General features: G+C 45.9%; 1 protein-coding gene across 10 annotated transcripts in view; it reads right to left on the reverse strand.

Moving 5' to 3' along the window:
• MSI2 (musashi RNA binding protein 2) overlaps positions 1-27,262 on the reverse strand; it is a 432,237-nt gene that overhangs the window by 380,564 nt on the left and 24,411 nt on the right. Inside the window, exon 1 of one of the 10 annotated variants that reach the window (XM_050764748.1) lies at positions 21,454-24,659. The exons of the other annotated variants lie outside the window; for them this stretch is intronic. Within the exon in view, the coding sequence (XP_050620705.1) occupies positions 21,454-21,582 (129 nt within the window). The 5' untranslated portion in view covers positions 21,583-24,659. Of the gene's footprint in view, positions 1-21,453; positions 24,660-27,262 lie in introns of those variants that run through there. 10 annotated transcript variants of the gene reach the window in all.

Consider the following 27,262-nt stretch of genomic DNA (forward strand, 5'->3'; position numbering starts at 1 on the left):
TGAACCCGGGAGGCAGAGGTTGCAGAAAGCTGAGATCGCACCCCTGCACTCCACCCTGGGCGACAGAGAGAGACTCCATCTCAAAAAAAAAAAAAAAAAAAAAAAATCCTAGGGCAGGCCAACAGGCTGGAAATTCAGGGAGGGTTTCCATGTTGCAGTCCAGAGGCAGAATGGCTTCTTCCTGAGAAAACCTCCGTCTTTGTTCTTAAGGCCTTCAACAGATTGGGCGAGTCCTGCCCACATCATGGCGAGTAATCTGCTTTACTTAAAGTCAACTGATTAGCAATGTTAATCACATCCACAAATACTTTCACAGCAATACGTAGACTAAGGTTTCACCAAACAATTGGGCACCATAGGCCTAGCCAAGTGGACATATAACATTAATCACAAGGGGTTGTATAGAGTGTTAGGAAACAGAGGAAAAACTCCTAAGGATTTAGGAAATGTTGGACGGCCCAAGGAATAAGCAGGCATTGGAAGTTCAAAATGTTCCTCAAAAAACTGCGCAAATGTATCAAACACCAAGTCCTCATGTAAACATACTGGGGGCCTCCTAGTTAAAGGAGCTCCAGTGAATCTTTCTGAAAACCAAATAATTACTTTGCTTTTGAATATGATATGGGTATCCTCACACCACATTTTCATGAGGGAAGACACATTGTATACACTAAGGACTATTAAAATTGGCAGCAGGTTGCAGTGAGCCCAGATCATGCCATTGCACTCCAGCCTGGGTGACAAGAGCGAAACTCCACCTCAAAAATAAATAATAGATAGATAGATAAATAGATAAAATAAAATAAAATTGGCAGCAGAGCATGTGAACAGCGATGACATGTATACACATCGAACTGTCACCAGGTACACCCCCCAGTTCCTGGGAACAGGAGGGGTAACAGAATCTCTTTCCTGCCCCTCCATTTAGGACAAATATCAGGGTCACACCGTTGAATCTTCCAGCCTCATCCTCAATTTGAGCAAGCTGCAGAACCTTGATGGGAACTCCAGAATCTACACTGGGGAGAAGAAGGACAATGTCGGGGGGAGGTGTCTACAAAGGATGCCAACATAAAGAGGAGGACAGGACTTCGTTTTGTTACTTAATCACTGTAAGGTCATCTGTTTGGTGAAATTGCAGATGAGTCTAACTTTTTAACAAGCAGATCTCAGTGGGAAGCTCTTTCTCTCTCTCTCATTAGTAGGAAGGAAGGGTTCTTCTCTATAGGCGGCAGTGAACTCCAAGCCCCAGAAGGCCTGCAGGTGGTAAGGCACAAGAAGAAGGAAACACAAGAGGCAGCCAAAGAAGCTCTTCCTCATCAGCCAGAGGAGCCAGTGGGACCTGATCCAGCATCCCCAGAGGCTCCTGGTTGCTTCCCCAACGCCCGGAGCAAGCAAAGGCCCGGCTTCTCTCTACTCTGTATGGGCGAGCAGACGGAAGCCCCACCAGGTCCGGGATCCTTGTCAGGTTTATTCACTGACATGTCCTGGGGCACATAACAGACATTCAATAAATATGTGTTGAATGAATCAGTATATCCAGACCTTAATACAGTTAGACCTTAATAAGTATGGGCATTGCACCCTCTTTAAATATAGATCGAGCAGATGGTTGGAAATGCTTTTCTAGTAAGAAGTGATGTTTACATAGAGCTTTTCACACTACCTTGTGGATCACGCTACCTATTCTTATGAAGTGGAAGAAAAGGATGAAGGGAAAGCCAAACCAATGGTAGAGAAGGAACAGAATAAGCAACCCTAGCCTCCAGGGACTCGTAGCTGACCTGAATCAAGTGGGTTTTATTCTGTGTGTCAGGCTCCTCACCTGTAAAATGGGACTACGCCCTCCAGGGTTGTTGTGAGAGCTCAATTTAACACACTTTACCTTCCTTCACCCTGCCTGAACCGCCCGATACCAAACGTGCGAAACTGGCTGCCTAAGACCTCCTCAGCAGTAACGCACAGTGATCAGCGTGTGTTTTGACTACATTGCCCAAGTTTCTGGCCCCAGCTGCTAGAGGCCTTGCTGGCGCGCGGCAGATTCTTTTTCCCAGAAGATTAACTTATTAACTCTTCTTGAAAGCTGTTTGTTTGCAAGAATGCACAACTGGGTCCAGGTGAGTGTGTGTTACTAAGGAAAAAGGGCCCCGGAGAACAATGCTGCTCTTACCCTATCCTCAACATCGGAGGCTCCAGAGATGCCTGGCTTTCCCCAAGACCCCAGCTGAACGGTTCACCCATGCCCGTCAGTAAGGGTCCTCCTCTGGGCAATGAGAAGGTGCTGCCAGACAGATGCTTGGGCCCTTCTGCAGCTCACACTGTGGGATTCTGTACCCCTAAATGTCCTCGCTCTGAATCCCAACTGAGGGGGCCTTTCCCAAAGGCTAGGGCCGCCTATCACTCTTTCCAAGCATCTGGTCTACCTCCTAATAACACTCCCCTGCCTGTAATCGCCTCTTCAGCGTCTGGCCTTCCATTTAGACTATAAGCTCTCTGAGGGTGAAGACCTGGTTTGTCTTATTTTTACTGCATCCCCGTAACCCACAAAACACCTGGCACTCAGTAGATGCTGGATACATATTTGCTGCACCGAATTAGGACCCCAAGGATGGGCTGTGGGGAGTCTTCCTTATGAAAAACCCCTCTTGTGGTTCTAAGGGGATTTTTCGTAGGAGAGGGTCCACAGGTTTCACCCTATGCTGAAAGAGGACCTACCCAAAAACAGCTTAAGATTACTGACAAATAGTGAATCTCAGGCAGGAATCCTGGGTGAACTCTTAATAGCTTCTCCTGGCTGGGTGTAGTGGCTCACACCTGTAATCCCAGCACTTTGGGAGGCCGAGGCAGGAGGATCACCTGAGGTCAGGAGTTCGAGACCAGCCTGGCCCAACATAGTGAAACCCTGTCTCTACTCAAAATACAAAAATTAGCTGGGCATGCTGGTGGGTGCCTATAATCCCAGCTACTCAGGAGGCTGAGGCAGGAAAATCGCTTGAACCCAGGAGGTGGAGGTTGCAGTGAGCCAAGCTCACACGACTGCACTCCAGCCTGGGAGACAGCCTGGGAAAAATAAAAAATAAAAAATAAAAAATTACTCGTTATCCTGATAGTCAATGGGTTTCTTTTTTTGGGGGCGGGGCAGGGACAGAGTCTCACTTTGTCACCCAGGCTGGAAAGCAGTGGCGCAATCTCGGCTCACTGCAACCTCCGCCTCCTGGGTTCGATTCTCCTGCCTCAACCTCCCAAGTAACTGGGACTACAGGCACGTGCCACCACACCCAGCTAATTTTTTGTATTTTTAGTAAAGATGGGATTTTACTATGTTGGCCAAGATAGGCTCAATCTCCTGACTTCATGATCCACCCGCCTCGGTCTCCCGAAGTGCTGGGATTACAGGCGTAAACCACCGTGCACAGCCGTCAATGTGCTCTTAATATGGCTCCCAGCTATTTTTCTGGGCCTTCCCCTTTGGATAAAGCTCTCCCTCCCTGCTCCTTCCTTCCAAGACTCTCTTCCCTCCCAGCTCTAGTAATTCAGGTCCTCCCATGCTTGAGGGACTCTCTCAGGACCACCTCTTCTGAGAAGTCCTCCTGAAAGACCCCAAGAAAAGCCTGTACTGTTATCTACTTCCTTTGACAATTAACCGCATGACACCTTGTATGACGGCCCATTACTCTACTGAATTATTATTTACAACCTGGGTATTTACTGTCTAGCATCCCATAACAGTTTGTAAGTTTCTTGGAGGCAGGGACTAGTGTCTTCTTCCTCAAAGGGCCCACCATATTAGGAACTCAATAAATAAATGTGTTGACAGGTATTCCGAGTGATGTAACAAAATAACAGACCGCTGAGGCCAGGCTTATTTGAGTAGATTTTTTCTCGTACAATAATAATAATACAAGAATTTTTAAAAACACCCACTATCCCACCACACAAATGAAATAAACTATTATTTTTCCCTGTCCCCTCCTGGACCTTGTCCAGAAGCACAGGTAGTATTTATATAGTCGTATTCACAACAGAAACACAATGTTAGCCTCTGATATTTTTCCCCCTTCACACTGCATTTCTAAACATGCTTTCTCACTTGGGAATGAAAGCCTGTGTTTGGTCCTGCGATTCTTCTTGTGGGGTTACTAGAACAACCGACCCAGCATATGTCGAGCTGTGCAATTCCATTCTTTCTTAACAGAACTTTTTTTTTCCCTTCCATAGGCAGCTTCTCTCCCCCAAGTGTTAAAGCAGATTTTCCAGAACATCAAAGGTCTATTTTCACATGAAAGCACTCAGCTGAACATGTAGTAAAACAGACCGCCCCCACCAAAGCTACAGCCACAGCAGAGCCCTCCCTGGCCAATGGGTCCCTCATTGAGATTTGGGGACTTCCCTGTGAACACCCGACAGGGACTCCTGTGCTCCAGCAGTCCTGCCCAACCCCGCTCTGGCCTCTGATCACCAGCTGGAGTCTGGTGGTCCCTTTTCCCTCATCCCTCCCAACGAAAAGTGTCTTGCTATTTCCCTCTCTCCTCCTCACTTGGCCAGTTTCTACCTTGGGGTTCCTACCTTGGGTGTTGATGTTTGCCTGGGGCTGTTCCCCAACTCCTCCCCAAAGCCACTCCCTTGCCCAGGATCTGCTGCCACCAAACACCCAGTAATCCTGCCGGAAGTCCCATTTATTTGCCTATTTACATGAAAAGTAACAAAATGCTCCCCTCAAAAGAGGATGTGGCCCACTTGCTGTCATTCAGGGGTTTCAACAGAACCAGGCATCAGCTGGGTTCTCAAAATGTCATACACAGAATCCAAGAAAAGTGCTGCAAGCTAATAGACACTCCCAAAATTCTCACAACAAGTGAAAAGATTTGTCTGATTCCATCCCTAGACAAGAAAACAGCACTGGGGAGAACATGTCCTACCAAAGCAGCCATTTGTGTCACTTAATAAATGTGTTTAAGTGTGCCTGGATTCCTTTCCCTAAAAAATTAGCAAGAACAAAAATACACTTGGGAAGAAGGAATAGGTCTTAGTGTTCGATAGGATAGTCAAGTGACTACAGTTAATACTAATTTATTGTACATTTCAAAATAGCTAGGCCGGGCACACCTGTGGCACACACCTGTTATCCCAGCTACTCGGAAGGCTAAAGTGGGAGGCCCTACTGAGTCCACGAATTCGAGTCCAGCCCGGGCAACAAAGCAAGACCCCATCTCAAAAACAAATAAATAAAGGTATTTCAAAATAGCTAGAAGAATTGAAATGTCCTCAACACAAAGAAAAATGTTTGAGGTGACAGATGTCTCGATGACCCTGATTTGATCATTACAGACTGTACACATATATCAAAATATCATATGTACCCCAAAAGTATGTAAAACTATCATGCATCAATCAGCAGTCCATCAATAATAAGCATGAAGTTCAACCTCATTAGTGATTAGGGAAATGCTAGTTAAAACCACAACGAGATTCCACAAGATTGGCAAAAATGTTTTAAGTCTGATAATACCAACTGTCTATGAAGATGCAGAGCAATGGAAACTACAACATATCACAAAAGGTGCAAGTGCAGAAAGAAGGGGATCTTCGCAACGCACCTTCTAGTCAACCTGAAGTTGTAGATACCCTGCGACTCAACAATTCCACTCCTAGATACATATTCTGGTAAACTCATGTATAAACACCAGAAGATATATACAAGAATATTCACAGTGAAAAAAAAAAAAAAAAGAATACTCGCTGCAGCACTGTGTGAGCTAGCCAAAAATTAAACTCAGCAATTCAAATGTCCCTTAAAAGGAGAAAAGACAAGGGATGGCCCATTCATTCAATGAACATACTACAGCAATGAAAACAAATGAGCTGCAGTTGCCTGCATCAACATGAATGAATGCCACAAACATCACATGAATGGAAAAAAGTATTCTAATACAAGGGTGAAAAGCAGGCAAACCCAAACGTGGTAAGAAGGCAGGCAGGTAAAACTGGGAAGAAACACCCAGGGGTATCAAAGGTATTGGTAATATTCTCCTTCTAAGCCAGATGGTGACTATGTGAGTACTCCTATTTACACAGAGATCTCACGTGTTTCTGTATGTATGCAATACTTTATATGTGAGGAAGGAAAACTCAGCAAAACTCAGGTTATACTCCTCTCCTCTCAGCACCATCACTGTCCTTCTGGGACCTCGCATCCTCTCTAAAGAAATCTACTTGTTAAGGGCTCTCAGTACTTATTACCACCTTTTTCCCTCGAGTCAAGTCAAACTTCTATCAAGGAGACACAAAATCAAAGGGAAATGAATCCATCCATACCACAAAGCAAGATTTATTCTAGAAAAATCTCTGTATCCACACCACATCACTAATTGGGGTTGTAACAACACCGATAAGGCTTCCAGGATGTTTCATTACATAAGGAAGGTCTCCGTGACTGAGAACGCCTCACAGCCTCGCCTCTCCCAGAGAAGAAACAGGAGCTTACAGAGACTTCCTAGAACCCAACAAGTGAGAGATACGCTCTGTCCCCTGCCTCACTGATATGGTTTGGCTGTGTCCCCACCCAAATCTCATCTTGAATTGTAGCTCTCATAATTCCCACATGTTGTGGGAGGGACCCAGTGGAAAATAATTGAATCGCAGGGGCAGTTTCCCCCGTACTGTTCTTGTGGTAGTGAGTAAGTCTCACGAGATCTGATGGTTTTATAAGGGGAAACCCCTTTTGCTTGACTTGCATTCTCTCTTGTCTGCCACCATGTAAGACGTGCCTTTTGCCTTCCACCATGATTGTGAGGCTCCCCCAGCCACGTGGAACTGAGTCCATTAAACCTCTTTTTCTTTATAACTCACCCAGTCTCAAGTATGTCTTTATCAGCAGCGTGAAAACGGACTAATACACCCACAAATACATCATCTTAAAGGTGGCACTCAGCATTTCCTTTGACAATGAGGCATTCCCAGTGGAAAGTACAAAATGGTATGTTTAATAGGATCTCACATTTGTAAATCATGTTTGTAGTATAAACAGAAAAAATATAGAGAAATATACTCTAATTCATTAATGGTGGTAGCAAGGAGGCAGTCCTAGGGAAACCTTTACTTTTGATGCTATAAATTCTCTAATATTTATTTATTAAACACATGCGTCATTTATGTAATTGGGAACATTTTTAAAATGGATTTTAAAAGCAAGCAAGCAAGATGAAAATTCTGACCCTCAGGAAGCTTCCAATCTGGCTGCTAAGGTAAAAGTTAAGACACCTGAATGAGAGTGAACAAGACAGCATTAAAAAAATCCCACTGCCTGGTCCTTAGAGAAGAATGACAGCACGTCACCAAAGGTCATCTGCCCATCTCAGACAAGGAGTGCCAATGGAGTTAGGAGAGATCAGCTGGATACCGGTTTCAGAAGGGTATATGGGTGGGAAAGCTGTGCGTGGGGCCATGGTGCTGTGTGGAGAAGGGCAGGGATGAACAGAGTGAAGGAAGCGACAAGCCAGGAACCAGAGTCTCCCTGCATCCCCACAGGCCTTAGTTTCCCAGTCCCCAAGGTATCAATGAAATAATCTGCCCTCCCTAGAGGTACACCACTATGAATGCCCATAAACAAACCAAAGGCAGGCACACTCATTTCATTGTGCCTTGCTTTACTGTGCTGTGCTAATATTGTGTTCTTTACTAATTGTAGAGTTGAGTAAATCTATCAGCATCATTTTTCCAACCACGTGTGCTAACTTCATGTTTCTGTGTCACATTTCCAAGTATTTCAAACTTTTTCATCATTATTATTATATCTGTAATGGTGATCTATGATCTCTGACGTAACTGTTTTGGGGTCCCACAAACTGTACCCATATAAGATGGCAAACTTAATCAATAAATGTTGTGTGTGTTCTGACTGCTCCACTGACCGGCCCTTCCCCCTCACCTCTTCCCCTCCCCTCAGGCCTGTAGACACAATATTGAAATTAGCCCAATTAATAACCCTACAATGGCCTCTATGTGTTCAAGTGAAAGGAGGAGTTACGTGTCTCTCACTTTAAATCAAAAGCTGGGAAGGCTTAAGCTTAGTGAGGAAGGCATTTCAAAAGCTGAGACGGGCTAAAAGCCAGGCCTCTTACACCATACAGCCAAGATGTTAATGCAAAGGAAAAGTTCTTGAAGGAAATTAAAAGTGCTACTCCAGTGAACACATGAACGATAAAAAACCAAGACAGCCTTATTGCTGATATGGAGAAAGTTTTAGTCATCTGGATAGAAGATCAAACCAACCACAACATTCCCTTAAGCCAAAGCCTAACCCAGAGCAAGACCCTAGCCGAGCTCTCTTCAATTCTATGAAGGCTGAGAGGTGCAGAAGAAAAACTGGAAGCAGCAGAAGTTGGTTCATGAGATTTAAGGAAAGAAGCCATTTGTTTGACATAAAAGTGCAAAGTAATACAGCAAGTGCTGATGTAGAAGCTACACAGCAAGTTATCCAGAAGATCTAGCCGAGATCACTGATGACGGTGGCTACATTCAATTCTCATGTACACAAAAGTCTTTTATTGGAAGAAAATGGCATCTAGGACTTTGATAGCTAGAGAAGAGAAGCCAGTGGCTGGCTTCAAAGCTTTAAAGGACACGCTGACTGTCTTGTCAGGGGCTAATGCAGCTGATGACTTTAAGTTGAAGTCCATCCTCATTTACCACTCTGAAATTCCTAGGGTCCTTAAGAATTATGCTAAGTCTACTCTGCCTGTGCTCTATAAATTTGAACAATGAAGCCTGGATGATAGCACATCCCTTTTTTCTTTTTCTTTTTCTTTTTTTTTTTTTTGAGACAGAGTCTTGCTCTGTCACCCAGGCCAGAATGCAGTGGTGCATCTCAGCTCACTGCAGCCTCCACCTCCCAGGCTCAGGCAATTCTCCTGCCTCAGATTCCCGAGTAGCTGGGATTACAGGTATGTGCCACCATACCAGTGGTTTCACCATGTTGGCCAGGCTGGTCTCAAACTCCCACCTTGGCCTCCCAAAGTGCTGGGATTACAGGTGCAAGCCACCACCCCAGGCAGATAGCACATCTCTTTATAGCACGGTTTACTGAATATTTTAAGCCCACTGTTTAGACCTACTGCTGAGAAAAAAAGATTCCTTTCAAACATTACAGCTCGCTGACAACATACCTGGTCACCCAACAGCTCTGACGTAGATACACAAGATTAATGTTTTCATGCCTTCTAACCATCAACCATTCTGCAACAATGGATCAGCAGTAATTTCAATTAATTTAAGAAACACATTTTTTAAGGCTATACCTGTCACAGATAGTGAGTGATTCCTCTGATAAATCTGGACAAACTAAATGGAAGCCCTTCTGGAAAGGATTCACCACTCTAGATGCCATTAAAAAAATTGTGACTTATGGAGAAAAGTAAAAGAAAAAAAAAAAAAAAAGAAAAAAAAATCAGCATTAACAGAAGTTTACAAGAAGTTGATTCCAATCCTCATGCATGATTTTGAAGGGTTCAAGATTTCAGTGCAGGAAATAACTGCAGATGTGGTGGAAAGAGCAAGGGAACTAGAAGTAAAGCCTAAGATGTGACTGAATTGCGGCAATCTCATAATAAAACTTGAATGATGAAGAGTTGCTTCTTATGGATGAGCAAAGAAAGTCATTTCTTGAGACAGAATCTACTCCTGGTGAAGATGTGCATGTTGTTGGGAAGATAACAAAGGATTAAGAATATTACCTAAAATTAGGTGAAAAAGCAGCTGCAGGGTTTGAGAGGACTGACTTCAATCTTGAAAGAAGTTCTACCGTGGGTAAAATGCTATCAAACAGCATCGCATGCTACAGAGTAATATTTTGTGAAAGGAAGAGTCAATTGATGTAGCAAACTTCATCGTTGTCTTATTTTAAAGAAATTGCCACAACCACCCCAACCTTCTGCAACCACCACACTCATCAGTCAGCAGCCATCAAAATCGAGGCAAGACCCTCCACCAGCAAAAAGATTATGACTTGCAAAAGGCTCAGATTTTCGTCAGCATTTTGTTTTAGCAAATCTATTTTTTAATTGAGGCATGCACATTGTTTTTTAGGCATAATGTATTGCACACTTAATATTGACTACAGTATAGTGTAAACATAATATTTATATGCACTAAGACACAAAAAATCATCTAACTAGCTTTATTGCAATATTCACTTTATTGCAATGGTCTGGAACTGAACCTGCAATATCTCCAAGGTGTGCCTGTATAATCTCAACCAAGCCAAAAACAATATTACAAATATACTTTAAAAAAAAAAAAAAAAAAAAAAAAAACTGGGCCTGGTGTGGTGGCTCATGCCTGTAATCCCAGCACTCTGGGAGGCCACGGCAGGTGGATCACGAGGTCAGGAGTTCAAGACCAGTCTGGTCAAGATGGTGAAACGAACGCCATCTCTACTAAAAATACAAAAATTATCCAGGCGTGGTGGCACGTGCCTGTAGTCCCAGCTGAGGCAGAAGAATGGCGTGAACTCAGGAGGTGGAGCTTACAGTGAGCTGAGATTGCGCCTGGGCGACAAAGTGAGACTCCGTCTCAAAAAACAACAACAACAAAAAACCCTTAATATTTCAAAATAATTTTTGAATGACAGAAGAAATGCAAAAATAGCTTAGAGTCCCCCATACCCTTCATTCAGCTTTCCCTAATGTTCATCTCTTACATAACCATGATGCATTGATCAAACTAAGAAATTAACACTGATTCAATATTCAATACTATTAACTAAACTACACGTTTTATTTGGATTTCATCAATTTTTTTACTGATGTCTTTTTTCTGTTCCAGGATCCAATCCAAGATATATATTGCATTTTAATATCATTTGTTTTTAAATATGCAAACATTTTATGATTATTTATTCTTCCTTGGTAAGTACTGGTACTACGGGCAAAGACTTAATCCTTCTCCCTATCATCAAAGAAAGCAATATTTGACATGATCTTCTGGCCTCCCAAGGGAACAGAATCTGATCTACAGTGAGATAAAAACCCAGACAATGACCAAGCCTCTTAACCCTCCATAAGCAGCCACCACCCTGGCCTCTCTCCACAGCAACTAACTGGTATTTAAAAGTAATTTATGTTAATTGCAATCGGCCATATATGAACACTACAAAGCCAGCCGGCTTCAAACAAAAAGGCTCAAGAGAGGAGCCTAACAAAAAATTAATTTTGTAAAAGACCTATTTCTATTTCAACTTGTTTTTAAATGTATGTTCTGAGTCACACACCATTAACTATCTCAATTTATTAATAATCTCAGGGCAACCAACTATCTCAGATCATGCAACGATAAAATCTTGCATAAAAAAAGAAAATGAAATACCTACATGCAAACATTAAGCAGGTAGTCAGCTGTGATGACCAGAGAGGATTATTATTTTTTAAACCAGCACATGTAGTAAGGCAAAAAAAAAAAAGGAAGGCTGCATGAACTGGTAACTCAAACTTTGTAAAGAAAATTCTTCTCCTCTGAGCATGAGATTCTTTTAGAAAGACCGGTTCAAAGAAAAGTTCTATGGAATTCCTTCCTCCTCTCCCCCAAGCAAAGATTTGTGATGGGAGCAGAAAGCACCATATTCTCAAAGACCCTTCTTTTCGCTGAGGAAATGACGGTGCTGTTTTGGCATTTTAAAGCAAGAACAAATACTTTAGCTATAAAATCCACTTTGTAGATTGAATCAGCAAGACAGCTGTTTATACAGAAACCCTTTCCTTTCTCCCTCCAAGCCCCTCAGTGATTCATATCAGCAATAAAACATTGGCTAGAACAAAGAAAAACGGAGTTTAAAGAAGAGAGATACACGGCACACCCACCACCGTAATGCCTATTAGTATTAAGTCTATTCCTTAACAGATAGAGCCTATTTCAACTTAGCCTATTTCCATGAATAATATTTCTCAACCTACCCCACTTGTATAAAAAATTATAATAACAATCCCCCCAAAACTGACCAACTTTTTGCTGCAGAGTCAGAAACTGGGTTCTTATTTGTGTAAAACGCTCAGTGGGTGTGACACAACCCATCTTTGATATGCTCTGGGCTTTGAAGCATGCTCTCTTTTTAGCCATGGGGAGCCTGATGACTCACCAGCACCCTTCTAGCTCCCCTCCTTGCCAACTGTCAGCCGTCTCCCCAAGCAAGCAGGGCAGCAGGGCCACCAGATGCTGGGCAGGAGGCGTATTAATTCTCCTGCGTGATAGAGGCTTGGGGAAAGAAGTGGGGAGCGCCGCGCAGAAAGACACATGACCATCCATCGTCGGAAGCCAAACGCCAGGACCCAGTTTGCCCTGGAGGGTGGGCACATTCTCCCCATTCCAGTTCTTTCCTGTTCACTCTTCAAAGCCCAAGCCAAATGCCACTTCCTCTACGAAGCCTTCCCTGGCTCTCCCTAGAAACGACTCCCTGCTTGGTGGTCCTGTAACACCTTTAGCATCCTTCGCCTGCTGATCACCTGCCTCCCCAAACAGACGCACACTCAAAGGCAAACGAGGCCCTTTCCTCATCTCCGTAACCCTAGCCCCCTGGCCTGCACCCAACCCAGAGCAGGGGATCAACAAATGTTTGCTCAATGAATGAACCCAACTCAACTACCCTAGAAACCACATTACTAAATGCTAATTACCTCTCGCTGCATGAATAATGGATGAGGAAATGAACTAACAAATGTCTCCTTGTTAGCCAAGTCGCCAAGTCCTTTGGGAGCACAAAGACAGGATCGACTGACTTGTGGCTGTTGTAGGATGGCTCAGAGACAAGACAACTCGTCTTGAAGGGGTGAGAGGCAGGAAAGGAGGAGAACCACATCGGTCCAGCAGCTGGCAGTACCCTGAGATGTTACCAATCAAGTTCTAGACAACTAAGACTCACTTCTTCACCTTCCCCAGCTTCAGTTAGCCCCTTGGAGTTGATCCTTCCATGGTATACTTGGAAACATTAGCAGGAGGGCAAAGAGTTGCCTAAGAACAAGCTCAACTCCTTCTTCTCCCATGAAACTCACCCCCATCAGTGCCACGCCAGCTTTTGCCACATCTCGTTCATCTGCCACGGCCCCCTGAGATATGCCTGTCCCTGCACCTGCCAGCACTTAAAAATGAAAGCCAGATGCTCAAACAGCACCCAGATGAAGTGCTATACCGGAGCAAACAACAAGGCAAGATTTATGATAAAGGAGGCACCGGATCTCTTCCCACTCACTGGAATAAGAAGGTCAAACAAATATCCATTTTGTGGCTGGTCAGAGCCAGATCCTCCCGTGTCCAAGATTCATTCTGTCAGAAATAAACAAGTCGGTCTCTGGAACACAGGGACATCTGCAGGGTCCCCTCCAGCTCCTCTCCTCTAAATCCCACACTACCCTGGAGAGACAGCACCACAGAGACGCGCACACATACTCGGTGGTGACACAGGAACTTTTTTCAGTTTCCCTGAAGAAGCCTCAGAAAAAGTAAACATGTATTGCCTGTCTACAACATCTAACATCCCATATTCCTTAAAAAAAAAAAAAAAAAAAATACAGGCTGGGCACAGTGGCTCATGCCTGTAATTCCAGCATTTTGGGAGGTTGAGGCGGGCAGATCACCTGAGGTCAGGAGTTCGAGACCAGCCTGACCAACATGGAGAAACCCCATCTCTACTATAAATACAAAATTAGCTGGGTGTGGTGGCGCACGCCTGTAATCCCAGCTACTCGGGAAGCTGAGGCAGAAGAATCGCTTGAACCCGGGAGGCGGAGATTGTGGTGAGCCGAGATTGTGCCATTGCACTCCAGCCCGGGCAAAAAGAGTGAAACTCCATCTCAAAATTAAAAAAAATAAAAAATAAAAAAATTTTTTAAAAAAGCACTGATTATATATTCAGAGGATGTGCTATATATCCAGGAAAAAATTATGATCAGATACTTGAGCCTTTTCTAATTCTGTAAATAATCAAGTAATGGCAAGGTACAGCCAAGTGCTGTTGCAGTGTGAGGAGGATGCGGAGGTGGTAGGAAGTTCTCCACATCAGGATCGCAGTGCCCAGGAGTTCAGGGCATGCCTCAACCTGACAGCCCCATGGGTGCAGGAGCTTCCCCGCCCCCCATGCTGGAATGCAAGCTGCACATACCTCTTGGTGGTTTCATACTCCAAGCCGGAAGCAGGACAAGTCATGTGAAGGCTGTTCCAACAGTAGGGGCCCTGAGTCTCTCCCCAGCCTCCCCTGTGGCCCCAGGCTCTGGAGTAAACACCATTCTCAGTTCACCCAGGAGTGGCTCTGAAAACCATGGGTACTGGGTAATGCTGACCAAGTCGATTGACTTTTTTTTTTTTTTTTTTAACCTTAATGAGCCAATGCAGTAAATTCTTCAAAAGTTCTCAGATTTACAACAGATGACCTCTATGAAAGAAAGAAACCACTATCTTACTGATTGGTTCAGAAGGTCAGCTTACTACTTACACGGGGTCTTTTTCTGAAACCTTTGATACCGGGAGGAGCTCTGTCTCCCTGACATATCTTACTGCAGGAGTCAGGGCTTTCATCTAGCGGCTTTCCTTAAAGTGGGGCATACCTGTGAGAGGGAGGTTGTCGGAGGGCCGCTGTACGTTTGTACCTCCTTCAGCAACCAAAGTCTTAGGCCCCTAAAGCAACTCACAGAAAGGCTGTCGAACTCTTCTATCTGTCCTGGCCCCAGATAGGCTCCTTTCCCTCCTAACACTTTGTGAAATGACTCCAAGGGCACCTTGGAGCCGCCTCTCCAGGTGAGACCAAAGTTCCCAGGCCTCAGCATCCTCTGGGGACTGGTCTCAGTCACAGATGTCCAGGCACCCTAGCAACTGGAGATCCACAGGTGAGGGACCCCCCACCAACCTCCATTTCTAACAAGCACCCCCGAGGGGTTCTGATGGAAGTACTGGCTGCTCACAAATCTCCCCTTCCTCCAGGTACTCCACCACCACCGCAACCCCACTGGAACCACCAGGTCTAAGGCACATGGGAGAGTTTGCCTCTCACCCCTCCTCCTTTCACACTCACTCTGCCCCTGCTCTGGTCCAGGCCCTGTTCTGTTTGCTACCTGGTCTCCCCCAGTCCATGACCTACAACACTGCCAAGAGTTTTCTCCCTAAAATATAAATGTGATTCTGCCCTGGCTCCTAAGCCGCCAGGATTTCAGACTGCCTTCAGGCAGTCTTTATCTCTTGAGCGGAATGCAAAACTTTTCCTGCTCTTGCCCCTAAACCACCTGTCCAGCCTCCCCTTCCATCCTCTAGACCCCTTCCCCCAGGCAGCTGTCTGAGGGTCTCCCTAGCCCCCAATCCACTGGACCTTCTCGGTGAATGCGTCCCCTCCTCTACGATCCTGCATTTTCACGCAGATCTTGCCCTCCTGAGGAGGGGGACTGTCTAGCTTTTGTTTCCATCCCTGACTCCCCATCTCCAGCACAGCACTCTGCCCATGGTAAAGGCTCAATCAGTGAGTTCACTCCATGAACAAATCCTCTCCTGCCCGGGCTGGTTAGTTAGAATGACCCGGGGAGGATGAGGGTGGGGTCCTCACACAAGATCAGGTACATTGAGGGTGGTATGGCCATAGACAGTGGGGTCTTCAGTTCCGGCTCCCCCATCCTTCACTAAAAAAAAAAAACCTATTCAATAGCCAGCCACTTAAACTTCTGGTCACAAGCAGGACAAGGCCAGGGTATATATTGACAGCTCAACACAATCCAGTCCTACTGTAGAGAAAACAATTCAAGTGCGGAACCTGCTGACAACAGGTCAGGTGTGTCATCTCCACACGTAAGAAAAAGCAGCAGAGTCGATCCATCTTTCAGCATCCCCTAATGGTACTAAGCAGCATGTTTAGCTGTTATTTCAATAAGCCTTATTAAGACCCAATTTTCTCGGGTCTTCTTTCAGATTCTGCAACATTAAAAGCCTCGCTGCTTAATTACATTAGGAGCACCTGTATATATTATGTGCAATAAATCAACTTTAATTTACCACCACACAAGGCTATTCATCTTCTCTGGGTTATTTATTGCTCGGTATTATTGGTAGTGAATTGTATCCTCTCTGCTGTAAGGAAGAACAGTTGGGGTAAGAAAAGCCAAAGCTGTATTTCAGAACGCTCCGGGATGCTGATCACACATGTACACAGCGAAAAGGAAAGAAAAAGAAACATATAAGCGAATCTTGGCAATCTGCTCCTTGCTATTTTCCTAAAACACTCCCCAAACATTTTGATGTTTTCTTTTGTACGCATGCACACACATACCAGTTACCCACTGAAACGACACAACCTGCAAAACAGGCCACAGCTCTCGCCGGCAGAATTGAGTATGGGATGCTGGCTGAGCTGAAAAACGGGAACACTCCATGAGCCAGAGGAGACAATTCTTCCCTCATCTGCTGCTGCCCCCAGTCCTAACGATGGGGTGCAGCCAGGACCTGACACCCAGGGGCATCTCGCAGAGGTTTACACCCAGGACACTGATGCGGGGCCCAAATCAGGCCCCCCCAGCGTGGGCAGAACTGTTTCCCAGATAATCCAAGGTGGAAGACATTTCTGCTTGTGATGACACGGGGGCTCTTCATTCTTTAAGAGTCTGACCAACACTGCCATTGAAGGAATCACCAGGTTATATGCGGGCTCCCTGCAATATCACCACCTGAGATATTAAACACTGAGTCCTGGGCCCCACGACTGAGACTCCGATTTCAACAAGCCCAGGAATGGATCCACCTGATTTTTCTGCATAGTAAAGTCTAAGAAGCACTTTCCTAAAGCCTCTGGAGCCAGGCTAACCATCCATTATAGAATAATATAACCAGGCCAGGGACAGTAGTTCACACTTTTAATCCCAACATTTGGAGCGGCCAAGGCAGGAGGATCACTTGGGGCTAGGAGTTGGAGACCCCCGCCTGGGCAACATAGCAAGACTCCATCTCTACAAAAAATTTTACCAATTAGATGGGCATGGTGGTGTGTGCCTGCAGTGCCACTACTTGGGAGGATGAGGTGGGAGGACTGCTTGAGCCCAGGAGTTGGAGGGTACAGTGAGTTATAATCACACCACTGCACTCCAGCCTGGGTGACAGAGGGAGACTCTGCCTCTAAAAAGAAAAACTAAATTAAAAAGTGTAGTATAACCAATGATAATATAATTAAGAATGACTTCCTTATCCCTGGCCAGGCTCTAGGCTCAGCCCTTTTCTTGCACAAATTCCTCAAGATGATCCCAGAGTAGGTACTATTACTCTCATCCCCAAGTTACAGGTGAGAAAACTGAGGCACAGAGAGATTAAATAACTAGCCCACAGTCCCATCTCTGTAACTGGCTGGGCAGTCTGGTCCCTGCATCCATGCTGTCAATCACGGGCTATACCGCCTCTCCAAGGCCAGACTCCCGACACCCACACCCTCTCCAGCTGGACAACCACCTTCTTTGGTTCTAAGCAAAAGAGAAGCAAAAGTCACCAAGACGTCAGAGGCTCCACTTCTACTCTATAAAGCTATCTGGTTCTACTAAGTCCATCATCTAAAACTACTTCGTGGCAACTTGCCGGCAACACACAGTTCTGTCTCTGAGCTTCCCACCGATCCGATTCAGCGAGCTTCTCACAAAAGCAGGGCGCACCGGGCTGCCGGGCAGCACTCCTGCAGCAGAGGGGAGCCAAATCCCTGGGAGCCGAACGAGCATCACTGAGTGTTTCACGGCCTCCTCCTTCTCACCAAGGGAGCTGTGATGGATTTTATGGCACACAACTGACTTTTTTACAAGCACAGCAGCAACCTCCAACTTTCATCTGATAATTTACCTTTAATCAGGGCCTAGAAAAATTCCTGGCCAACCAATCCCACCAGACGGCTCCTTCCAGGCTCATCTTACAGACGACAGAGAGAAATAAAAGGGAAAAGAGAGGATGGCAGAGTCCTGGCAAGCAAAACTTTTTTTTCTTTTTTTTTAAAATGAATTCATTTCAAATAAAAGTCCATTCAGTGCATGCAGAAAAGCCAGTTCCTCTGAATGACAAATTTGTGTGTGCCAGGGATGAGAAAGCAGATCAAACTCATGAGCTTGCAACCAAACTCCTAGAGGCCCAAACGCAGGACTGCCAAGAACCCAGGAGTGCAGAGTCATTCTGCTAAAAGAAGTTCCCACTCTGAAAAGCTTCATAGAGACGCTGGCCTGGGTGGAAACGTCCCTTCTCCCTGCCCTTTCACATAACCAAAAGGGAAGACCAGCAGGGGCCGTGGAAATCAAACCGAGGGCATGTGGCTAGCCACCTGTGGGAGGCTGGGGCCTGGACCAGGTAATCTCTCCAGGCACTTTCCTGCTCTTGAGTTTCATGACTATTTCATTGTCCACGTTCCAATCCATGCAGAACAGAACCTCAGAACACATACAAATATTCCCCCTTCTTATAGAGAAGGGACCTAGAGTGCTAGACCAATGATTCTCATCTCAGGGTGACTGTGTCCCCAGGAGACATATGGCAACTGCTAGCTGTCACAACCAGGGAGGGATTGCTACTGGCATCTAGTGGGTAGAGGCCAGGGATGCTGCTAAACATCCTACCACAGATACAGTGCACTCCAATGCACCCCCTCTTCCCCAAACTCCACCCCTGCAACAAAGAATAATCTGGCCCAAAATGTCAGCAGTGCCAAGGTTGTGAACCCCTGGCCTAGAGCACTGAAGGTAATCAAACGCTCACACTCGCAGCCTTCCCACGGCCTCCGTTCCCTCTATCACCACCCACTCCCAGCACCTCTCTAAATCAAGCAGGAATTAGAAACCAAACCGCACCATCTATCATCTAGACACCGGGATCCACCCTCAGCTGAGAGCCAAGGGTCTGTGCTGATTACAGCCAACCTCCCTCAGTCACCGGTGCACGCTGCTCTGGTAGAGGCCAGAGAAAAGGAAGCCGACCCAGGAGAAGCGGGGACTCTGTGAGGCTAACTCTCAGTTCAGCAAACACCAGGGAGGTTAGGGGGAAGATTCTGCAGAGAAAGTCAGGAGGGTACAACTAACCTTTCAGGCCTAGAAGGCTAAACAGCACACTGGGGCCTCTCAGTCCAAAGCAGCAAAATCAATGGTGTAGGGTTTGGTAACTGCACTACCTCCTCCCTGTCCCAGCGACAACAGCTGGGTCCGGGCTGGCTGCATAATCAACACTGACTAAGCACCTAATAGATGCCAGGAATTGTGCTACGTGCTCTACAGAAAGTTCTATCTGTTCTCAGAGCTGCCACACAAGTTTTATTATCCTCATTTTATAGGTGACACACATGAGGCTCAGAGAGGTTATGTCACTTGGCCAGGTCACATAGCCAGGATTCAATCCCAGAACTGTCTCCAAAGAACAAGCCTATCTACCACATTACCTCTCTTCTCCCAAACATCCCACCCCAGACAGAGGGATGGAGGAATAAAGGAGGAGGAGGCCAAGAATCCTCCTGGAGCTCCTCCTGCTCCTCCTGGTGCTGCCCCGGCCTGCTCTCCCACACTCTCCACTACTGCTGTCTCCAGGGGATCATCTGACCACACCTGTTTCATCCATAGGGTCTCTCCGGGAAGATGGCCCAGTGCGTTCCTTGCACTCCTTATGCACAATGGCATTGCCAGCACAGGAATTCTGATTTCATTCATAACTGGCCGAAACAGACATCCTGCTCCCCTCTAGGCGGGGGCTGCAATGGAATCCATTTGACTGCCAGGTGGGCCAGGTGTGCAGTTGCGAAGGTTTCAACCAGGCAGGGAAAGGGCTTTCCAATGCCCCACGTAGGAGCCGAAAGGCAGAGAAGCACCACAGGCCTCTTATCTGAGCTAAAGTCCCAACACCCAAAGCAAACCAGAGGACCAAACACCTAACACAAACCAACAACCACAGGAAAGCAGCAGCGGCCAACCAAGCCCAGGAGAGTCAACATTCAAGACTCCAGGACTGAGCAACAAGTTAGGATGGTAAGACGCGGCAGTCCTGCGTCCGCAGATGGCCCCTAACACACACTATTCTGTCCCCCACTGTACCCCTTCCTCGACGCTGGCCGAAAGGGACCCATGGAAGGGGTGCTGGGCCAGCAAATCATATGGCACCCAAACTCAGGCCCAGCGGGGCTTCCAAGACACACAGGGCAGCCTCGCCAGGCTGCGTGTTCACTGAGGGAAGCAGTTTCACACTTCCTTTCCTTGGGCCTGCACTAATTTCCCACACTAACATTGCAAGGAGGCATTCTTGGGCTCATGGGGCCCTCAGAAAGGGTCCTATTAGAAAGGTTCAGCAAATTAAAAAAAAAAAAAAAAAGCTTTTGAGACCACTTATTTGTGGGGTACTATAGAGATGATGAATACGGAGCAAAAGGGGTTGCTTTTTTTCTTTCTTTTTAAATTTCCAATGAAGAAATGTGGCTTCAAAACTCTCTGCGGTGCGAGCCAGTTGCCTCCAGGCCAGCCTCTCTCTAGGCCTTGCTTTGTTTCTGGCCATCACACGCTGACCTGCAGGACCCACACTTGGCAAACAGCTTAAACCTACCTCGGCATTTTAACGAGCCAGACTGCCGTCTCCTCCCACGCTGCCCGCTCTCTCCTGAAAGAACACACCTTTCCTAATTCCGTTTGTTCACCAGAAAAATAAATAAATAATAATAAGGGGGGGGGGTAAGGGGGTGTAGGTTTACCGGAAGGTCATTTTGCCTTAGGAAAGGAACAAATTAAGTGGAGGCTCACAGTGAACCGGGAAATACATTCTCCATCAGACAAGCGACCTTGGGGCCTTCGGTTTTAGGCGGGAAAGGTCACTGGTAAGGCAGCCCCTTGTTTACGGAGCCCGGATACCAATGACATGGTCACCTCCGAGAAGCACAATTACCAACAGGGGCACGCCAAACTCTTTTATTGGTTACCTCTTAAACACTCCAGAAATCTGTCCAATTCCTTGCAGAATAGCAGAAAACAAAAGTGCTCTCAGCAGGAGGGGGAAGCCAGGACTCCATGATGAGCAATTAGTGAATCAATGACTCTCAGAGACACTGATTTCGACCAGCAGTTCTTATTAGCGACCGTCGAGGAAAATGCAGGGACACACAGCTTCCAAGAGAGACTAAAGCTTTCAAAACATTTTTAAAAAATATCACCACAAACCACCTTCAGAGCTTCCCCCTAAAACACTTAAAATGTGTGCTCAGTCTGAGGAAAAAAAAAAGACTATTTGTTAAGTTGCTTCCTTAATGTCAAAAAAAACAAGCGAAACTACAACCACTAGTTCTGTCGCCCCACGTGAAAATTATTCTCTCAAAATCCCAGAAATGAGATAAGGAATTAGGTATTAGGCAAAAGAAAGGAAAGAAAGAAAAAATAAAGAAGAAAGAAGGGAGGGAGGGAAAGAGAGAAAGAGGCTGGCTAGCTAATATGAACAACATGAACTTTTTCTTACCCTCGTCAGATTGTAGGAATACAAAACAGATTGGTCTCCACTCCCACTCCATCCACGTTGAATAAAAAGATACTGATTCACGTGATAAGACGTATTCTTTAGTATTTTTTTAATATAACCCCTCATCATCCAAACACCTGTTCATAAAATCACAACTACACAACAGAAAGTGAGTGGTAGGAGGCTTGGCTAACTGACGGGCAAGGAGAAAAGAAAACATTTCTAAAAATACAATGATGCTTGCTAGGAAAACAGAGTTCCATGTACACAGAAATTCTCAGGAAGACCTACTTGGGGAGATGTTCCTGTAACTGTTTTTAAATGTTCGGTTCCATCTCACAGAATTCAAAACACCTACTAAGAACACAGAAGCTTCCCAGGCATGGCTGTGGGGGCCAGAACCTTCCACAAACTTTATTTGAAGGCTGCTAATAACACGCAGCTGGGCATACTTTCCCCACACCCCGACCGCTCCTGAAAAGTGTCCCCTCCCACCACCACCTTCCTTTCTTTCTGATTTTGTGAATACCAGCGAATGCTGAGACAACGCGGTTCAACGTGAAAATGGAAAACCGCAAGTTGGCCTCCTCGGCAGCAGCCAGCCCCCAGCCCCCAGCCAAGGGCCCTCTGCGAACTTCCCCTTTATTTGTTCCTTGGTTTGGTTTCTGCTGGGTTGCTAATCTATTTGCTCTAAGCTATTGGAAGAAGTCGGCAAAAGAAAACAAAAAGGCTTTCTTCCTAGCAGAGGAAAAACGGGTAACCTTGAACCCAAAGAACCCTCCTCCCCTGCAACTCTGGCTACTCTGAAAGTTTGTTGCTCTCTAACCTTGAAAACAGTACGTGCCCCAGGGTCCCCTCGGCACTGGGCTCTAACAAGGATGTTGATGGATCCTTATCTAAGAGGAGGGATGCAAACAATTTTTTTTAACGTGAAAAGAAGAAACTTCTAAGAAACCGACACCAATCTATACACAGAAAAACCTCCCCTTTCCTCCTACAAGTCTTCCAGAAAGGGGAGGGGTTGAAGAAAGAGAAAATCCAAACACTGATCACTGCTAAGCTCCATAAATTGTTACCAAGGTTGTCTTCCCAAGGTACAAAAAGGTCATTTTAACTCTAGTTGAGGAGGGCACAGGGTAAATCCCTGGCCAACCTGAACTTCTCCCATCTCCAGCAGATGAGACTGACGTTGATCTAGAGGTGACCTGTGCCAACAAGCCCTCCCCCAGTGGGGGCAGATGACGCCATGAAGCCCCATGCTTCTCATCTCCATGGTGACAAAAAAAAAAGTCAACCCTACACTAAGAGACACAAGAATCCCACCAACTTAGAAACTTTCTTCTTCTCAGTAAGTCTCCTACAATATTTTAATGAAATAATTTTTTAAAAATTGGGGTCAGAGTGTTTTACGTGGGATTACAGTCAAACCACATCTTCCCATCTCTTCGTACTTATTCACTTAAAAATATACACATGCTGCAGATTTCAAAGTGGGCTGTGACTGCACAGCTGTAGGGAATGAGCTTGTCAAGAAAAAAACACACAGGCGCACCTCTAAAACACATCCATAAAGCACACAGGTTTATTTTTTGTTTGGAGTGAGAGACACATCAGTTCGAGTTCTGGACCAGCAGCTGCACTACAAACGTTTCCGGGTGGCGGGTGCTGGGTGGGTGGCGGCAGCAGGGGGAACACAGGACTGAGCCTCAAGGACAGCTGAAATGAGGGGCCACTTTCGAAACCCTGCAGCCAGGCGTCACCAGGACAACCACGACCGGGTGGAGGGCCCAGCACAGCCAATTCACCTGACTCTTTCATTAAAGAAGGGAAAAAAATTCCACAGGGATGAAAAGAAACCAATACTTGGGCAATGCTCAACTCAGCAGGCCCCTTTTGAGAATTAAAAAGGAAAATAAATCTGGAGCCGTGTTGATCCAGAAAATCAGAGCAATGGGCTTCTCTCCCCTGTTGAGAGGAGGCCACTTGATTAGCCTGAGGTTGACTATTTGTGTTGGTACTAGATCCCCTTAAAGATTGTTTATAAATACAGAGCAATCAATATTTCCTAACCCAAGGGTCTCCGGGATAGAAACATGGACCTGCTGGGCACAACATGAGTGCTTCCCATGTGGCCCCACCCACCTGCCACCCTCTGCTCCAAGCCTGGGACACACATTCCCCTGGACTCGGGAGGCCCCACCTGAACCATGCTTCCCGGAGTGCGCAGGCATGTGTGGTCTCCTGCCTCCTTTAACCTTCACCGGGCTGTTCATCCCAGACTAAGCACCAACTTGGCTGACTCTGGAGCCAAATTTTCTCCTCCCATGCTTTCTTACGGTCTAAATGGAGTTTTTTGTTTGTTTGTTTGTTTGTTTTGTTTTGTTTTTCTTGTGTGTTATCATTTCAGGATTGTTTCTAGCTTGGGGGATTTGGAAGAGGCTATTTCTTTCCTCATCCTCTCTCTTCCTTTCTTTCCTTTACATCTAAACACATGTTCACATGCTCTTTAAGTGGCTTCAGGTTCAGGTTTGGCATCCATCTCAAACACGTCTATAATGGATCAGGAGCCCAAAATCTGTTTCCGATTATAACAGACAAATCAAGCCCCCCTGAAGTTGGAGGCGGGGAATGGGGAGAAAAAGTTATGGACTCTTTAATGGGTCAGCAATACAAAGGGACTTCTGGGTTCGGCCCACAAAGGAAGCACTTCAGCCCCAGGGGCTGACATTCCTGACTGACCCCGCGCGGCCTCTGCTTATAAACTTCCCAGCACTCACTCCGGAGACTTTACAGGCCGGATTCCACTCTTAGCGAAATGGCATTTTCTAGAAGTCCCGGTGAGTTTGAAAGGGAAAAGAAAGGGAGTGGAGAGGAGGCACAGAAGCCCCCTCCTCTTCCAAAAACAGCAAGCCCCCACACAGAGAACACAGCTGCAGGAAGATTAAAAACATTTTATTATTTAAAGAGGTACAGAGGGTTACTGGACATGGGCAATTTAAAATTAAATACAACTCTCGTCACAGCCGTTTGCAGTTAAAGGTGAACATGGTTGTTTTAAAAGCAAAATCGCCCTGCCAGAGGACTGCCATTCAGCAAGGGGCCCAGATGCCGCCTCAACTATTAAAGTCGTAAGCTGGCCATTCAACTGCCCTGGCGGCAAGTCTCTTCTAGAGACTGAGTTCCCTGAAAAAAAAAAAAAAAAAGTCTGCCCCCCACCCACCCACCCCCCGCCCAAGCATAAAGTAAACACTTTAGAGAAAGTGAATATATCTTGCCACAGAGGTAAAAGACTCAATTACAAAACCTTCAAAAAGATTCTCAAGGAACATCTACCTACGGTGACAGAGACTTACACAAAACCAGAAGACAAGCTAAAATATTTCTCCCCTATTCACCCCTACCTACTCCTACCCCTAACAAAACAGAAGAAGAGGGAGAGGAAGCAGGGAAATGGGGGAGAGGCTGCCATAAAAAAAATGATCTCAAGACCTGGACACTTATCTGACATAAAGCAACATCCTCCAATCCTGAAAGACGAGCCTGCCACACACACACTTCTTTATCATCTCAGCAAGAAATATGGCTCAGGAGGCCAGCACTAATTTTAGTATCAGATTTATTATACAGCAGGGGGCAGGAATTCTTCAGGCCTGTGCCTTGTCTCCTGGTGCAGGACTAAACTGCCTTCAGGATGGCTCCTTGGAGGAGCAGCAAGGCTAACAAATAGAAACTTCTGGATTCCTGATATTCAGGAATCCTTGGAAAATACACAACTGACCCTCCAAGCTGCTTCCCAGTCCTTTCAAAGCCTCTGTGGGTGCTTCTAAGAGCTCCTCACTCTGAATAAAAGACCGCAACACACATCTCACTTCTTGTTTGAAATGAACCCGTCACCCCAAGCAAAGACGGGAAACCCCAAGGTCATAAAGCAAGGATACACCAACATAGTCTGAAACCAAATCCAGTAGTGACAACTCCTAGTCTCCCCGCTTTGATCTGAAGGGAGATAAAGCTAGGGAAGTCAAAGCAGGGACAAATTTAAAATGTTGACATCCTCAGCCGGCCACTCCAACCTCGCTGCACGTAAAGCCCTAAATGGATGGAAGACACATTTTCAGATTGTTTGATCTCACTCAGGCTTCCCCACCTCCAGTTTCTGGACATCCTTTTGTCTGCTTTTGGCCCTGATTTTTCTCCAAGTTATCCCACGGAGCAGGACTGTCACTGGTAGCCTCGGCAGTTGTCAGTCAACCTGATTGCTTTACTCCAGAAGGCCCTTTTTACACAAAAGGCCTCACTGAGGCAGAACGGGCTCACCTTTGATTTGTTCACCTCTCACATGTAAAGGCAGCTCGTACACCTCTCCCGAGCACGGATGCACTCGTGGAAAACTGAAACACAGTATATTGGGAAACAAGGCTTTTTAAAGCATTCTCTGGAAGGCAAGATCCTAGCTTGGGTTCAGCTCGAAGAAAGAGCTAAATGGAGCGAGCTGGAACGGAATTAGCCTCTGAGAACCTAGGGACGGAGGGAGAGTGGCAATACCAATTTGCTGGAAGGGATTTGGAAAGTAAACGAAGAGGAACGTTTGGATTGCAAAGATAGAAACAATTCACTTTGCATCATTTTCAGTCTTTGGAGTTCAGTAGGGAAGTATTATTATCAATCCACCAGAAAAAAGGGGAAGAGTGGCCCACATGAGCTCAGAACTGGCTGTTGATGGCGCTGCAGGTAGTAGAGCTGCGAGAACTGACACTATATCCCTCACGTGATGCTCTCTTTAGAAGATCAAGCTCTCCCTGGCTAAGTACGGCCTTCAGCCTTCTAGACAGGAACCTGCTGGACCACAGGGGAGCGGGCCTTGCCATATTCCCATAGGTTGAGCACACACAGACTAGCAAACATCAAACACCAATAAGCCCTCACACACCTGGCATGACATTACCAACATCACTTCTGGGGGGACAGCAATTATGCCACAATTTCATGTCCGACTCGCCAGGCCACACATGACAAGACTGCAAGAGCACCTCCTTCCCTGGGCCCCTGGCCTGGGCAGAGCTCACGGGAGAGCCCCTGGATTGCAGAGTGCTCTTTCCTCAACACCATGTGACCTGGCCACCTCTACCCTAAAACTCATTAAGGGCTCCCCACGGCCAAAAGTAGTGGTCCCCAAAGTAGAGTTTGGAAGAAAAAGATTAAAATTTTTATGTGTGCTTACCTTTTTTTCTCATCCTATTTTATTTTTAATTATTTGCCTTATTAGGAGCATGCTATTTTAGTACAGAAGTATATGTATGTCATTTATAAATAAATATGTATACAATGCAAGCTCAAAAACAAGTTTACCAATAGGGATCTGTCATTAAGAGTATGTCGATCACCAGCCAAGGGGTTACACTCAACCCCCTGAGCCAGGCACACCTGCCCTGCCTGTCTCCTGCATGGGCCAACACTCTCAATCGCAAGGAGGTGGGGGTTGGGGGCTCTGCCCACATCAATGAGAAGTCAAATTTGCCTGTCACTTTTAACACTTCCTACTCCTCAGCTAACCAAACCACCAAGCTGCTGCTCCGATTCTCAGATGCATCTCAAATCCATCTGCTGGTCTCCATCACTACCTCCAAGAACTCAGCTGAGCAGCCATCCTTCCTCAAGTGGATCACTGCAACAACTTACTTACTGATCACTGCAACAACTTACTTACTTACTTACTTACTTACTTACTTACTTACTTACTTACTTACTGATACATACTTACTGATCACTGCAACAACTTACTTACCCATAGCCCCCTGGGGTACCCACA

Source organism: Macaca thibetana, chromosome 16, assembly GCF_024542745.1.
Source record: "Macaca thibetana thibetana isolate TM-01 chromosome 16, ASM2454274v1, whole genome shotgun sequence".
NCBI classification, from domain to species: domain Eukaryota; kingdom Metazoa; phylum Chordata; class Mammalia; order Primates; family Cercopithecidae; genus Macaca; species Macaca thibetana.